This window comes from Anoplopoma fimbria, chromosome 11, assembly GCF_027596085.1.
Source record: "Anoplopoma fimbria isolate UVic2021 breed Golden Eagle Sablefish chromosome 11, Afim_UVic_2022, whole genome shotgun sequence".
NCBI lineage: Eukaryota > Metazoa > Chordata > Actinopteri > Perciformes > Anoplopomatidae > Anoplopoma > Anoplopoma fimbria.
Genome location: NC_072459.1, coordinates 13817469 through 13833855, shown reverse-complemented (window position 1 = coordinate 13833855; position 16387 = coordinate 13817469). Strand labels below are relative to the sequence as shown.

General features: G+C 40.7%; 1 protein-coding gene across 1 annotated transcript in view; it reads right to left on the bottom strand.

Moving 5' to 3' along the window:
• Nucleotides 1-766: 766 nt before the first annotated feature.
• Nucleotides 767-16387, bottom strand: part of spop (speckle type BTB/POZ protein) — a 77696-nt gene continuing 62075 nt past the window's right edge. Inside the window, exons 7-11 of the mRNA XM_054607040.1 lie at nucleotides 14327-14504; nucleotides 9586-9641; nucleotides 7099-7221; nucleotides 5599-5741; nucleotides 767-2166 (exon numbers count right to left, since the gene is read on the bottom strand). Of these exons, the coding sequence (XP_054463015.1) occupies nucleotides 2022-2166; nucleotides 5599-5741; nucleotides 7099-7221; nucleotides 9586-9641; nucleotides 14327-14504 (645 nt within the window). The 3' untranslated portion in view covers nucleotides 767-2021. The remainder of the gene's footprint in view (nucleotides 2167-5598; nucleotides 5742-7098; nucleotides 7222-9585; nucleotides 9642-14326; nucleotides 14505-16387) is intronic.

Sequence of the window (16387 nt, the reverse complement as noted above, 5' to 3'; positions counted from 1 at the left end):
GTTTCACAATAACTTTGGTTCTTTATTTTATATTATTACTTATAATGGTAAACAGTGCACCACATTATTCACTGCTCTGATCTCTCTCATCTCATTACTGTTGATTTTCAAATAACTAGGTATATATATTTATAAACTATGTTAATGAATCCTTCTAATATGTGGTCAGAGATAAAGCTACCGTCTACTGTGTGTATCACAAATAATAGCCTTCCCTCCGTTTGATGAGCCAATGCAGGGGATCCCCAAAGATCGCTGGCCAGGGCTGTTTGATGAGGAGCGATTTGCAGAGCTCAGGGATGAGCTTCCTTAAAGCCCACTGGGCTTCGACTTTGGTCAACAAATCAAATCCCTGTTAAGAGACTGCCCAACAGGAAGATCCAACACTCTCTGATGAACTGCTATCTAAGTGATGCCATAGAGACCAAGTAAAACAGGCCTGTGACTGTGAGTGAGAGCCGAGTCGACACATAGAAACAGCTGGATGTGAGCCCTTGTGATCACACGAGGTGAGCAGCATGTGCACCGGGGATTGAACTTTGATCACGACAGGATTAAGCTTGAAACTGAAACGTGTTACCCACACACACACCTACTCACACACACAAAATCTGATCAGACGGCAAGTTGAAAAGACTGTGCATTAATGAGTCAGTAACTGGTAGATGTGTCCAAACTGCATAATGAGAAATAATAAAAGATATCAAGGACGAGAAAAGACATGCCAGACAAAATTGGAAACATCTGTATTTTGTAGATTCAGTCAAAGGGAATGCTCTGTGATAAAAGGTGAGTAAAAAAGTTTTATCTCCATTATCTGTTTATTTGATCTTTTTTTTTTTTAAAAGGCTGGGTGGACACTGTGCATCTTCTACATTGTGTCATCTACCTGGCTGCTCACACTGAATTAAAGAATGGAGCCCGATTTTGTCCAGTGACAATTCCAATAAAGTTCATTCAAACAAGACGGCTGCGTCTTCAAAAAAAGAGAAAGGCAATTTTTGTGCAATTCTTCTATGAATGAAAAGTAGGGAGAAAAAAAGGAAATATATGAGTCACAGATGGCTGAAAGAAGCAGCAAATATGATCTGTGTGTTCGGCAGCAAAGTCAAGACTACAGTTTAAGCAACAACATGTTACTTCTTTTATAACATTAAAGAAAGCTCAGTGCATTTTATAACGGATATTTTGACAGCAGCCAAAAGGGATGGCTTGAACTGAAAGATGACAGGACAGAATTTTTCTGACAAGCCAGAAATCCAACCAATCGCTGATCTTTAAGGTAATTAATCTGACTTAATGACCCCACCTCAAACTGCTTGTCAAATGACACCCAATCTGGCAGAAAAAAAAAACTGATTGCGATCAGCCCTCACAGTGTGTGCCCAGCTAAAGGCACAGGCTGAATAGAGAACATTAAAACGTGTTCAGGTTTGTTTCTTTCATTCAAAACTGTGAATTGTTTGTGCTCTAGAAAAAAACAATGCTTTGTACAAATGCTGTTTAAGTCATCAACAATGGGAACAATAGTCTTTCACGTTCTGTTTGGTTGATCCTCTTCACTTTACAAGCACAGTTTGGGCTTTACACTGCACAAGGCAATAAGCCACAATATTGTATTTACAGGGACTCAGCATTGACTTTTCCTTCCAAACCAGAAGATCAGTTCTTTATGTGACTGACTCGCAGATTATGGCTGTAGCTTTCAAATATCGTGGACAAAGGATTTATGGAATACGCCAGGATTTGAGTTGACAATCCGAACATATCCAGGTTTAGCTCTTATAGATTTCACCCCACCTCCACCTACAGTGATGTGTAGTACCTCCTCCGTGGCATGTGATTCTCTGAACGGTCCAGCTGAGCAGCTCCTCATAGCCATATCCAGCCAAGTCCCGGGTTTCAGTCTCAGGCCTCTTTCAGTGATGTCAGAGAGAGAGGAGGACCGGGACGAAGGAGCAATGAGGTCGCCGGTACAAGAGGACCCAGCAGGGTTAGGACAGGAAGCGTCTCTCCGACCACTAGGACTGTTTGAGACGTTTCCTTGGGGGACCGAGGAAGGGGCTCTGAGCCGAGGCCAGGGAGTGATAGGACTCCGCTACCAGGTGTGGATGAGAGGTCACCATGGACTTCCAGCTCGATGTCTCCATCACATCCGCTGCGTGACTGAGAGAAAGAGGGCAAAGAGAGGAGATACGAAGTAGAGGAGAGTCCAGAAAATGTTTAAGCAAAGAAACGAAATGGACAAGTGCACAAATAAACAAGTTTCTCAAGAGCTTGGGATTGTATGAGTCCATCTGTGGGGAGTGCAGCTCTGAGACATTAAGGATTTGTCATACCAGCTGGCAGGGCTGTTATTTACTTTATATTTTTAAATATTAACCCCAAAGGTTGTTTTCAGAGAAAAAAACATCACACAAATAAAAGGCAACGGTCATAAATAAGCAGAAAGTCGGTTGCGTCATATCATATCACATTCTTCACAGCACTGGTTGTAAACCTTTAGGGGCTTGTGACCCTTTCTAACCAATGCCTTACTTCTTTACATTACACACCCCAAAAAATTATGATCCCATCACGCACTGTTTTTTAGGGGGTACAGAAGTCAAAGTTCTACAGCATTTCACACCATTTGAAAAAAAAATGGGTGATAAGAAAGGGAAAATTATTTTGTGTAGCAGAATTTAAAAAAATCTCTTTTTGATTTGTATTACTTCACAGTCGCTCAGGAATATTTTGTGACCCCTTGGGGCCCTCCAATTTCAAGTTGTGTACCATGCTTTAGAGTAATAGCAAAATATATTAAAAAAAAAAAATATATATATAATTTATTTTTCTATTTTGGTAGGTGTACTTAAATAAACTGTGGTATTTCAGAGCATTACCTGTTTACTATAGTGGCCAGTTTGGGGGTACTTACACTTTTGTTATTTCCATTTGATTCTACTTTATATTTCTTCTCCACTTTTTTTTAGAAGGATTTTTTTTTTAACTTCTTATACATTTTTTGTTACAAAAATTATAATCGAAATATGAATATAAATAAACAGTTTATATAGCAGGTACACCTTGTAGATAATACTTTTGTTCTCTTGGTTAAGTAAACTTCGGACTTGATTGGGTCACAGGAGATTTTATGATGGTCACCAAATTCATTTGCAAATATTTGGTTTAACATTTATATCAGCAGTTCACCTTTAAGCCACATGAGGGAGCCTGAATTTTCGTATTGTTCTGATAACTGTCGCCTAATTACTGGATCTAATATGAAAGGCTAACATACATTCTGTTTGTTTTACTGATGAAAGGACATATAAAGAATTAAATAGCCTAGCAACTCTGTCTAATGCAATGATTTGGTATATGTTTTCAATAACACATGCATTAAACTAAGTTGTGAAATATCAAACGTATATCTCTTGCAAATGGCTGGTTAACCTATTCAAGATAATATAAGATAATGCGGAAAAGGCAGTAAAAATAGTCAAGTGGATCCTCTTAAATGTAGTTTGGGAAACACTGATATACAGTAAATGAGGTGGGGTAGGAAGATGAGTTACTAAGTCCTCATTTTTCTTTTGCCAGTAAGAATTAGTGTTACTTTTCGAGACATTTTGAACTCTTCAGATTCCATGTGGTGTTTGCAAATCTGAAGCTACAGCAATAATCAACAAATTGAAGCCAGAAAGACAAAAAAAAGTATTTCATTAATTGCTAACGAGTTGTACTGGTGGTCATCATCACCCACAGATGTGTTTCCACCAGCAGACCCTGTGGCGATTTCCAACCTCCTGACACCCGCTGCACTATCACGCACACCGCTGTGTGGCCTTTAATGACATTTTTCATGATTTGTTGTGTCTATAAACAACAGCATGTGTGCGTGTGCGTGTTCACGCGTCCTGTCTTGGCTTGGCTACTCTTGGCACTTCGGTGTGTGTGTGTGTGTGTGTGTGTGTGTGTGTGTGTGTGTGTGTGTGTGTGTGTGTGTGTGTGTGTGTGTGTGTGTGTGTGTGTGTGTGTGTGTGTGTGTGTGTATGGTCATATGCCGTCCACACAGCAGCTCCAGACCTCCAGCCAACCTCTGACCCCATCCTCTATGGAGGAGGTGAACCTCTGCTTACAGTGTGCGGAGGCTGAGGCAACAGGCCAGCTAAGGGCACGAAGAGAGCAGTCACAGCAGGAAAGGAAGCAGGAGGGATGGACCGAGGGAGGAGAGAGTAAAGACAGCGACAAAAAATAAAAATAAATAGAAAACAGGGAGGTGAGCGAGACTAATGAAAGTCTGCAGAGAGGGGCAGGAGGGGACAGAGGGAGGGAGAGGAGCAGTGATGTGAAGGTAAATTAAAAAGAGGCCAAACTATGACCTCCACACAGTGGTAATCATACTGTAAGGCAAACCATCAACAGAAAATACTTTCAGGGAAACACTATTCTTTTTTTGCCTTATAAAACCTTCACATTACTCACGCCCTGTTATCACCACTTACTGCCATTCATTATACGAGTTTACTCTGGCCTTAAGATTCATGTTGGGCTAAAAAAGTAGGTAAATTCTTTCCTCTGAACAATGTGGATAAAGACCGTCTGGGTGGCTTTACTGTCTGCTACATCCCTGAGGAGGGTGAATAAATGAGACAGAGGTAGGATAAAGACAACTCCTATTGTCTCCACTAAATGACTGTAAGCTGCTTGTGAAGACCGGTCTGGAAAGAGGTTGAGGTGCTACTGGAGGGGCGGTGGGGGGGATTATTGGTTCCTTTGTGTCGTCTGGTTTCTACATTCGTCCTCTAAATTGATTTTTGTTTTGTTGCTGTCCATTGTGTCCGCAGGAGGAGGGTTGATATCGCTGTGCCGGCCAGGAGTCCCCCGTGGCCAATTTCCCCACCACCACAACAACACTGTGGCAAATTAAACTGTCATAACGCCCATAACCACAATTAATGACTGAGATTAGGGGCAGAGATCTGCATTACTGAACACCTTTAGGCATACATGAGCTCTTAAGCACAGAACAAGAGGGGAAGGAGGAGACGGAAGGGAAGGAGGATGGGAGTGAATGGAAGAGGGAGGGAGAAGGAGTGCATGCAGGAACAAGGCCAGGAGATGGAGTAAAGGCGTAAAGAGAAGACAGAGGGATGAACAAAGGGATAGAAAATGTGTCTGGCTATGAGATAGAGAACTCTGGAAAACAGAGGGAAGGAGATGAATGTTTATGTGGACTGAGAGAATGCTTTTTGTTTCAACCGGCCCTTCTAATACTGGATCAATCGCCTCTCCGTTGACATAAATATCAGTGGTTGATGCTAATAGGCCCCCTCTTTCCTAAACAGGCTGCCTGCAACATGATTAACATCAGCAGCTGAGCTTTATTGCTAAATGGCTCAATATGATACGGCAGCAAAATGGTCCGATCTGCGGATTAAATTAAATTTTCTAGGGAGACCAAAATTGCTCCCACTGAAAATTAATGACTTCCTTTGAGGAAAAGCTAAGTGTATAAGTGTGTGTGTGTAACAATCTTTTTTTTTTTTTTTTTTGCATAATTGTGGAAGTAGTTCTGGAGATCGACGCTCACAGCCGAGGTGTGTGACTCACTAGTTGATGAAGTCCACGGCCTGCGTCTTGAGCTGGTCGGCGCTGTGCAGGTCGGCGAGGATGAGGATCTCCGCGGCGTTCTCCACACTCAAACTCGTGCACAGAGCGTCCTCGCACATCACCTTCAGCCTCTCCAGAGCATACTGCCAGTGACAGAGAGAGCGAGGAGAAACAGCAGGTAAACTAAATTACTTAAACAGCGATGCCACAAACAACTGTTGTCGCACTGTGTAATGATACGGAAGCACAGAATTACTCCACCGCGGCGCCAACAAGACTTAGATTGAATAAGAGAAAAAGATGGCTAAGAGAAGGAACAGTGACAGTTATGGAGACTGAGGGGGAGTGGTGGTGGGAGAGGGGATCACTTGAGAAGGTAAGAGATTATTTCCACTGATTAAAAAATTGCTCGGAACAATAATCTTCTCTCGTATTCATTCACACTTCAGAATGACTCTTGCTTGTTCAGCAGAGACTACAGGGGAATTTTATATTGAGCCTGGTTTATATTAACACTAATGATGTTAAGTAGTACATTTAAACCAAACTTATGCAAGGATGTATAAGACTTGTCTAACAACTAGTAAGCAAAACAAAAGGTCCTCTGCCACCAAACTAGAAATATGGGTGAAAGAGAAAACACTAATTAGGAACTGCAATTTTGCTCTAAAGCGTGATGGCTGGAAGTGAGGTGAAGAAGTATCAATATTTCTCTCCTAAAATAAGCTGACAACATTTAAATCAGTGGGTGGGTGAAAAAAAAAAAAAGGCCTCTGAAAATCATTTGACAGATTTCTCAGTGTTCTTCGTTTTTTTTGTTTTTTTTTCTTCGTTTAAAAGCGGTGGACTGACCTTTCTACCCCCATTGCCATGCCAACAGCCATGCCTCTATCATAGGTCTTACAGTATACTTAACAGTGTATAATTGGACTCTTTAGACAGAACACATTGCAACAGATCTGTTGTGAGCTGATAAAAGGAGGAAAAATAAAAAACCGTGCTTCACAATGAGCAGCTTGATACTATTAATAAAGCAAATGCAATAACCTCTCAAACAAACTGGAAAACAGCGAGAGTGAATCTGAAGTAAATAAGTGGCTTCGGATGAATAGGCAGGAAACCTTGGGTATTCAGGGTTAGCACAGGAACAAACAATGAGAAATAGGAATCATTATAAGTGTGCACATCTGTATACATCCCACATGTTTCGATTTTCCGACAAAAGTGTGTTCGAATGTACGTATGTTCAGGGCTTGAGGAGTCCTTGGTTGTTATTTTTATGGACATTATTATGCATGTTGGCTTGTGTATAAGTGTACATAATAACAGGTGCATGCACGTCCACACACACACACACACACACACACACACACACACACACACACACACACACACACACACACACACACACACACACACACACACACACACACACACACACACACACACACACACACACACACACACACACACATTCTCTCTCTCTCTCTCTCTCTCTACCTTGTCAGCTGCAGCCAGCAGGTCATCAGCCATCTTGTCCAGGTTGGGGGCCTTGCCTGTGTAGATGAAGCAAATCATCTCTTTGAAGACATCTGGCTCCACGTCATTTATCTCCACACGGTTCTGAGCACGAGGAGAGGACAGGAGAGGAGAATACACCAAGGGTTTAGTGGAATAAAAGGCAACAGAAGAAAAAAAAAAAGACAGATGCTTTGACAATCCTTCAAACCCGTGAGCAGCAGCAGTGTTTTCATTTTTTATTACTTGTGAATATCCCAAAACGTACCTGAATTAAACAAACTCACCTTTTTTAGCACACACACAGGGACAGGCAAGTCATGCAGAAATAAAAAACAAGTTCCAAGTGCCAAATCAGAAGAAAAACAAAAACTTCTGAACAGCCTGACCAAGTTTCTACAAAACTACATTCTAGTACATTTGTTTCATTCTTTTCAGCTGATGCCTGAAAATTAATCCTCAACAGTCATTCCTTGACTTTGCCTGCAGGCAGCAAAGTCGGCTTTATCACTTGCTGGCCCGGTGACGGTAACCTGAATCTTTCCCACCTCGCTGAAAGGCAGAACAAAGCAGTAAACCAATTATAACAGTGCTTTATCGTTGCCACGGTGACCAGCGGCGTTTTAGCAGGGTCAGGCTGGGTGTTCCAACAACTTAGTGCGTTTGTGTCAACTCTGACCGCTCAACAGCAACATAAACACTCTGACAAATAACGGTGGGAGAGTCTGAAAGCAGCCGGGTTGAGTTTACGGCACGCAGTGTGCTACAATTCCCTTTAACAGATTACATACATGAACACGTGACGCCATGTGAGCACACATGCAGCAAAAAACAAACAACGTGAACTCTCTACTCGCTACATAATGCATATCGGATCTGCATGTACATTTACCAGACACCTTCTTGGTAAACAGCATTTCCCATCACAGCCCGTGATCTCATACTTCTACTGTTTGCAGGCAATCAAGCGATTAACGAGGAGGTTTGACGTACAGAAGATGAAAACTTGACTAATTTTATTCTGCTGATTTGTTGACAGCAAAGCGTGTTGGAGTTTTAATGAAATAAAGAAGGCAAAACAGCCCCACATTGGAAGTCATATGAGGAAAAAACAGCAGGGTTTCTTTCAGTGTTTTGAAGGCGAGCTTTCAACAGTAGCTCATGAATAGACAACGCTCCTGTAGTTACAGTGTGTGAAGTCCCCCTCTATTCACAGAGCGGTCCTCTATTAGAGCGTTTCTTTATGAGCTCATTTGTCTCTCTATATAGAGTGCTGCAGAGGAGTGTTAGCCCATCTATCTGTTTTCTCTGAATTGTATGGGGACGCTGCCCACCATCTCTCCCTCTTTCTGATGAAGACGCCCACTTAAACAGCAATTAAGATGCATTTCCTGGCTCTGAGCTTTATAATTTCCCCATTCGAGCCGCACAGGCATCAATATTCCGCTGACATGACGGCTAAATCACCAAGGTTCAATCTCACCACCTCCGACCAGATGAACACAACCAACTGTAGCACACACACACACACACACACACACACACACACACACACACACACACACACACACACACACACACACACACACACACACACACACACACACACACACACACACACACACACACACACACACACATATATAAAAATGCAAAGATGCACAGACTGAAAAATATCTTGTGGTTGCTTTTACTTAAATTTAAGTTTGTAGATTGAAATGCTGAAATGTTAAGCTATCAAAAAAAAAAAAAAAAATCTGATAATTTTAAACCACTATGTGTAGAATAGAGCCCAACTGATAAATCAGCCGGGATGATATCATCCATCAATATCAGCTCATCACAGAAAAATGCTGAAGAGAGTGACACAGTGATACTCATCTGGCTTTTTTGCTAAATATTTGGTTCTAGGAGCATGGTGATGACTATAGTCATTATTTTGAAACTGAAATATGTCCTATCAAGTACTTATCATGGTCACAACTCTTAAATAACTACATTTAAGTGACAAGTTTCATAAGTAAGTTAAAAAAAAAAAGTACTTACAATCAAAAACAAATACTTTTTGGATCCTAGTATATATATATATATATATCAGCTTAAGATATTCAGTTTTGAATCTAAAAATGTCCAACCTTAGCCCAAAAAATTACCCTATGGCAGACCACCAATATCCTCCACCTGCCGTAATTATATACTGTAGATCTGTGAGATGATGAAAGCAACACAGACTGCCCTCCAGAATCAATTCTAAGACGCTACAATCACATACAAACTCAACATATAGTGGCTCTAAAGACGCCAGATAATAGAGATGCAGTCTTCAAGACATGAAGGAACACGTGCAGACACACTGAGATGTTTTTGAGAGGTGAACACATCCTGACGCAACAGACAGGAAGATTAGAATTTAGACATTCGGCTCGCCGCCAGGGGAGGGGGAACAAGAGTGTCAAGTGCTCGACTCACCTTCTTACTCTCTTCCATCTCGTGCTCAAACATGGCACTGAACACCGGCGAGCGAGCTGAGAGACAAAAGACAGAAAGAGAGAGAGAGAGAGAGAGAGAGGGAGGTTTGTTATTGTGTGTAATGTTGATGCATGGTGAGGTCTCTGATATCCGTTAACAGCCTGCCACAGGGCCGGAGGAGAGCGGGGGGGATGATTGACGGCAGTGACAGCAGGAGAAGCTTCATGAGGAAAGAGTCGACTGCGGCTCCGTCCTGCTGACAGACTCATGACGACCTCTGAGTCGTGTTTAGCCACTTTGATGCTGATAGACTGACTTGACTGGAGCTTATTTGATACATTATGGTTTAATTAAGTTCTGTCTTCCTGTTTTGATAAAATGGTCGCCTGCTGCCACTCAACATAGACTATTCTATCGTGGCATAGAGGAATGCTAAGGCTTTCTTTGCTGCAAAAGAAATACAAACATATTTTAAAAGGAGCAGATATGTTTCAAGTGATTTTCAACCGGCTTTTATGTCCTTGCAAATCCAAAATTTGTTCTGGCTCTTGCTGCATGAGCACACCGTTCACCACAAGTCCTCTTGTGGCAAGGACGGTTCACACTTTGCCTCCATTTACAGAAAATGAAGAGTAAAGTAAAGACAAAATGCAAAATAGCTGCTGCCAAAGCCCCTCAAAGAAAAAACAAAGTGTTAAACAAAGTGTCTGCAATGCAAATAGTATGTTTATAATCCAGAGTTCATTTTTTTACATTTTCTTTAATCAGATTTCGCCATACTTTTTAACAGAAATAAATTCACAGTTAAACCTAGTGACCCCAAAATGCCTGACCTATTGATAATAAAATACATGTTTGTGTTTTAAGCACTTAACAGGTGAGGTGATTAAATAACTTGCTGCATAGTATTTTCTATCTTCCTACTCCAGACATAACCCCACCTGGAGGAGCGCTAACTGTCTGATCCAACCACAGCACTACGAATTACATAAATCAGTCCCACTTCTGTAACATTGAAATCACTGGTGTGATAATTCTGCATGCTAACGATAATCACCACATCTTGTCTCTGTAGTTCTGCTTAAGGCACGGCTTATTTTCTCACTTATCATCGCCGCAGTGACAGCGGTTAGTTTCCGCTGAGGATGAGGATGAGGACGAACCTCTCAGATGAAGTCTGTGGCTGGACTCGATTACCTTTTGTTTGTCTAACAGCGGAGAGAAAGTGACACAACAAAGGTTAAATCCTTTAGCCTTTAAGCCTTTTACTAAAAATCACATATCAATCAGTCAACTTGTGTCATCCTCTTCTGATTTGCTTCACTTATTCATTATGTGCTCATTGGGTAACACTTTACATAACTGTTCACTCATGAAATGAATGCTTAATTAACTAGTGATTAAAATTTAACAAATGTTTCAACACATTATTAAGTGTGTGTCGAAGTCAGTGATATGCTAATAAATTTAAGTTCTTAATAATGAGTTATCAACCTCAGAGCTAGCTACCCATTTAATTACTCATTTGGAAACGGTACATCATCCATCAACAAGCCACAAATAGAATAATATTGATAATATCATAAAAACGTGGGCCAAAGAGTGAATGAATACGTTAACAATGGGACGTAGTGGTTATAAGGTCAGCACCTGCTTCGTAGGTCATAACACTTAAATCATCAACCAAATAAATAGCAGAAATTAACATCAGGTCTTAAAGCATTTAGCTTTCATAAGTGACTTTCAGATATGTTGTGGCTCACGGTCAGAATAACTTCTAAGGTCAGGCCAGGAACAAAACCTCTGGGTATTCCCTAAAATTTAATTTAGAAGCTAGCTTTTCATTAATGTTTTCAGGTAAATCAATTGAGTTGCCAAGGTATTTTTAGGTGAGAAAGGTCCTTATTCCTTTTATCTTTTATCTAACATTATATAATTTGACAAGTCTTGCATTAAAATCATTTCTCAGTCAAAGACAGCAGGCTACAGAAATGTTTTACCACAATCCAATGAAAAGATTAAAGTTGTAGACCCTCAAAAGTTGAATGGACGGTTAACTATCTATTCAACTATTAGAGTTGTTAAAGGGATCAGTGGCTTAGACATAAAAAAAGGATATTTAATATACTTCTCTTCCGCTTTCTTTGCATTGGTAATTTGCTTTTATTTAACCGGAAGGCGAGGGAAGCTGCTCAGACAAAAAAAGGGAGTTTGTCATCCAGGTCATTAGTATCTGTGACGTGACGGTGCTGCTGATCCTTTTGTCACATTGTCCCCAACTGACAGAAATCTTTAAAAAAAGTGTAGTCATGATTAATGTCTGAATCCTGGAGGATTGTAACCAAACTTAGCAGGTAGGACTATGGGGACAAACCTACAGTAAGTCTGTCTGGTGCAGCTCAATGCTGGTGAGCTCATACTGCAGCAACAAAGGGAAGGGGCGGGCGAGAAAGAGAGAGAGAGACAGAGAGACAGAGAGAGAGAGGGTCACATAAAGTGAATGGAGGGTGAGGAGAGAAAAAGTCAGAGGACGAGAACAGTAAACAGGAATGGGGAGTGAAGAGAACCTTAAAGGTTTGAGAGGAGAGGGAGAAAGAATGAGGCAGGAGAGAGGAACGATGAGAGGAGGAGGAAAATGGAGACAGGAGAAGGAGAAAAAGAGAGAATGAGAAAAGGAGACATGAAAGGGAAAGAAGGAATATTGAGAAAAGGGTAAGAAGGATGTAAAAAAAAAAAGGAAAGAAAGGGACAGTCAGAGACATAGAGGTGGTATAAAGATCACATGGCCAATGTGGTGCCAATTTGAGTTGCTCTCCCTCCTTCGTTTGATCCCTCTCTGTCCGTCTCCACGGCGATTAACGGCCGGGAGAGTTGTCACGGGAACGAGCGAGAGGGGGAATAACGAGGAGGAGGGACGTCATCTGGACCAAGTAGAGCACAGAAAGAGGAAGAGAGAGAGAGAGAGGAAGACCCCAAACCACAGCAGCACATAATTAAAATGGCTCCTCACACACACATTTCTACAAACCCAATAATGAACAGCCTCGCCTTTCCTCCGCAGAGACACACAGTTCACCGGTTTCCTCAAACCATTCACTATCTGACACTGTCTGACATTAAAGTGCCAGAGTCCGCAACAAGTTGTTCAGCGTGTGTGTATGTGTGAGTGTCAACAGAACAGGGTGTGGTCACTATGTATCCACTGTATGAAGGCCAACCCAGACTAAGTGCTACTAAGTGCTAAAGGTGCCAATAGCTGATACTTTGACTGGGTAATCGCTTTATTAAAATGTAACCATCCCTGTGGCAAACAAAAATTATTCATTAAAATTTAAAATTTGATTAAGTACTTCCCCTCCGGAATTTAATTCTAGTCAGAGTGGGAAAACATCTGAAGAAGCATTTAGAGTGAATCTAAAACTTTCAAATGACATCCGGGATAATGACAAACATCTACTCCATCTCAAATATTAGTTTGAAAGTTATCGCATCTTAAAACTATTTAATATAGTAACTTGCACCTGATGTCCTTTAGCGACTTCCTGAATTGTGCTTTTCATGATGTTTTTATAATGCTTGTGTTTATGCTAAGTTATGTGCTGTCGTATGATTGTTAATGTTCTTTTGATATCCTTTTATGCCCTCTGTGCAAAGCAAATTCCCTTAGGGTCAATAATGATTTCACTCATTTATTTGTTTGTTTGTTTGTTTAGTCCGACAGACACCAATTTTGTTATCCTATTAATTTAACACAAATGGGAAACATTCATTGGTTCTAGCTTCTAAAATTTGAGGATTTGCTGACTTTTCTTAATTTATTTAATGTAATATCAGTATCTGGGTTTTGGACTTTTCGAAGGTGTGACGACCAGTTTGTATTGTTTTCTCACATTTTATAAACAAAACCATTAATCTATTAATCTAAAAAAACAAACAACAGAATAATCAACAATTAAATTAACCAAAGTAAATAATGCACAGTCTTCAGCCTAACATACTATAATATACCAGTCTTACCTTGGTATATAAAATACGTATAAATGTGTGTGTAACTGTAGTAAACTTCTCTATTAGTCTGTAGGCTGATCCACTAAGGATGCTGTGTGCTGTTCACGTCACATGAGAGCAACCATCTGCATAACTTGACAGTTAACATAAAGAATATGGACATTTTTGATCTGTTAGAACTTAAAATGTACAGAGACATCACAATAGAAATATACTAAGCCCATGACTTTTCCATGAACAGGATTTTACACAACATGTTTTAGTCTTAAGGTACAGTCACATTACATATCCTTCCTACCACGTAGCTCCACACTTGGCCCTGGAAAAAGACAGGATGTCTTCTGATGTGGTTAATCAATATATGTTAATGAGAGCAATCACAAACGGTAAAAAGCATGTAAGAGTGGCAAACTGTTTGTAGATAAGTAGTGTGATAATGGTTTGAATATGAATAAAAATGTATTCAAATAAGTTATACAAATTGCTACATTTGCAAACAAAGTGCATCAATAAAAGTGAATGGGAAACAGAGGGAATATAATTTAAACACACCTTTAGGGTTAATTTTGACTTTGAAATGTGAAGAACACTGCTGTTTCCTTTTAATGACATCTTTAAGAGTCGTGACCACACAATGACTTGAACGATGAAAACCTTTAATGTTTTCATTCATAAACCGGTATACTGCTAATTTATTCTAATGACATGAGATGAATTAAACGTATATTCTCACCTGCCAGGATGGCTTTGTGCGCCTGGAACTTCTGTCCAGCAACACACAGGGAGCAGTCAGTGAATCTAGAGTTTTCCCACAGATCTCCGAGCTCCTCGGCCAGCCTGCAGTCGGGAACCTTCACCATGTTCGTTGTGTTCTGGCCCGAGATGTTCACAGAGTCCTGTACCACACTCACCTGAAAAACACACAAAGAGTTCATGAGTAAAATGTTACATTGTATTATCTTCGCCAGGAGGAATCAGGCAGTCTGTGAGTGAGTGTGCACCTCTGTGTCTGTACACGGCTAATCTTGTATTATGCTGCAGCGACTGCATACTTTTTTGGTTCCCCAGTTATGGCTGCATGCTCAATGACGTCCCACAGTAGCAGTAACTCACACTTTCTCAAAACTCCTTTTATTGCCTGCTTTATCGTGCCATTGACTGCCTGCAGACTCCTCACTCACTATTCTTAACCGGCCTCGGACCACTGCCATTGCATCGCCAACCCCCCCATCTGCTACTCTGCGCCAAGAGTTAAGGAAGAACAGCTCACTGAACACACACTGCTGTACCTCGTCACAAGTCAGTCGCTGCTACGCGGCCAGACAGCATGGTGGGTTTAATTTAGTTTATTGCAATACCGATGACGTGTTTTATAAGACGACTTGGTGCAGATTGCCTGCATTCATCTCTGTGTTTTTTAGTTTGACTGTGTATTTTAAGACGCCTTTCAGGCCATTGGTGTATTGACAAAGTTTGGCCAATTGTGTGTTGTATTCATTCAATCACACAATATAGCAGCGTTTGTTGCAGGCACACCTGGTGGAGATCTGCAATATACTGAGTGCATCTTTCTAGTTTGCTGCATACATACATTCTTAGACACAGAGTTTTATTTTAGGGTGAACTGCCCCTTTAACACACTGACTGGTTCACGCAAAGGAAAATAAAAGCATACAATGTTCATAAAAAGAAAATAAATTAGGTAATCAAACATGCTGTGAATGATAAATGTGGGTTCTCTGCCTCCGTAATCAATATATCAGGCACTCAATATGGAGGCTATTCAGAGACAACCTATTCTCCCTATTTTATCCAATCAGATCAGCTACGCTCCCAAACAAGCCAGAAAATCAGCATTGTAGTCAAACTGGGTGTGTGAGCTGTGTGTGTGTGTGTGTGTGTGTGTGTGTGTGTGTGTGTGTGTGTGTGTGTGTGTGTGTGTGTGTGTGTGTGTGTGTGTGTGTGTGTGTGTGTGTGCATGAGAGTTGTCTTCCCTGCTGACTTCACCACCTGTTCCAGACAATGTCAACCAGACTCATTTATCTCTCAACAGGACTCCCTGCAAACACACACAGACACACACACACACACACACACACACACACACACACACACACACGCACACACACAAACTAGCAGGCTCATAAGCAGAAACACACATTCTCACACACACACTAATTACTGAGTCATTTCTGACAGTTTGGGTTTTTACCTGCTTGCTGTGTCATCTAATCAAATACCAGGTAGTTCCCCATAGCCCTGCTTGCAATATAGTTAGTTAGGTATCATTTGGAAAGTTATTTAGCATATTACAATTCATGATAAAACAGTCTGATAAATATAAGCACACTAACTTCAGGCGAAAGAGAAATAATATAGTAAAGTAGTCCTTGATGGCTAGCATCAATAGAGTATTTAAGTGGGTCTGTTGTACCTAAGGTACTTGAAGTATTTTATTTCATAACAATGTCAGACGATGGACTGTTGGAGTACTTCTAATTCTTGAACTGACTAAATAACTCTCCCAGTTAATAAAAACAATAAGTATGTGTTGAACAGGTGCAAGTGTGTTTTAAGGGGTGATTTAAATTACACATTGATTATTTTCTGCAGAGTTTCTAAGGACATTTGGTTGAAGGACGAGATGTATCCAACCGATGGACTTGGGTGGGCCCTATTTGTCCCCTAGATTTAATAGCTCCTACAAGCGTTTGACTGCTGTTGAACATTGATCTGTTCAAATAGACATTGTCTTTAAAATTGGTTAAAACATTTGGGAGTTCAGGAGAAGCAT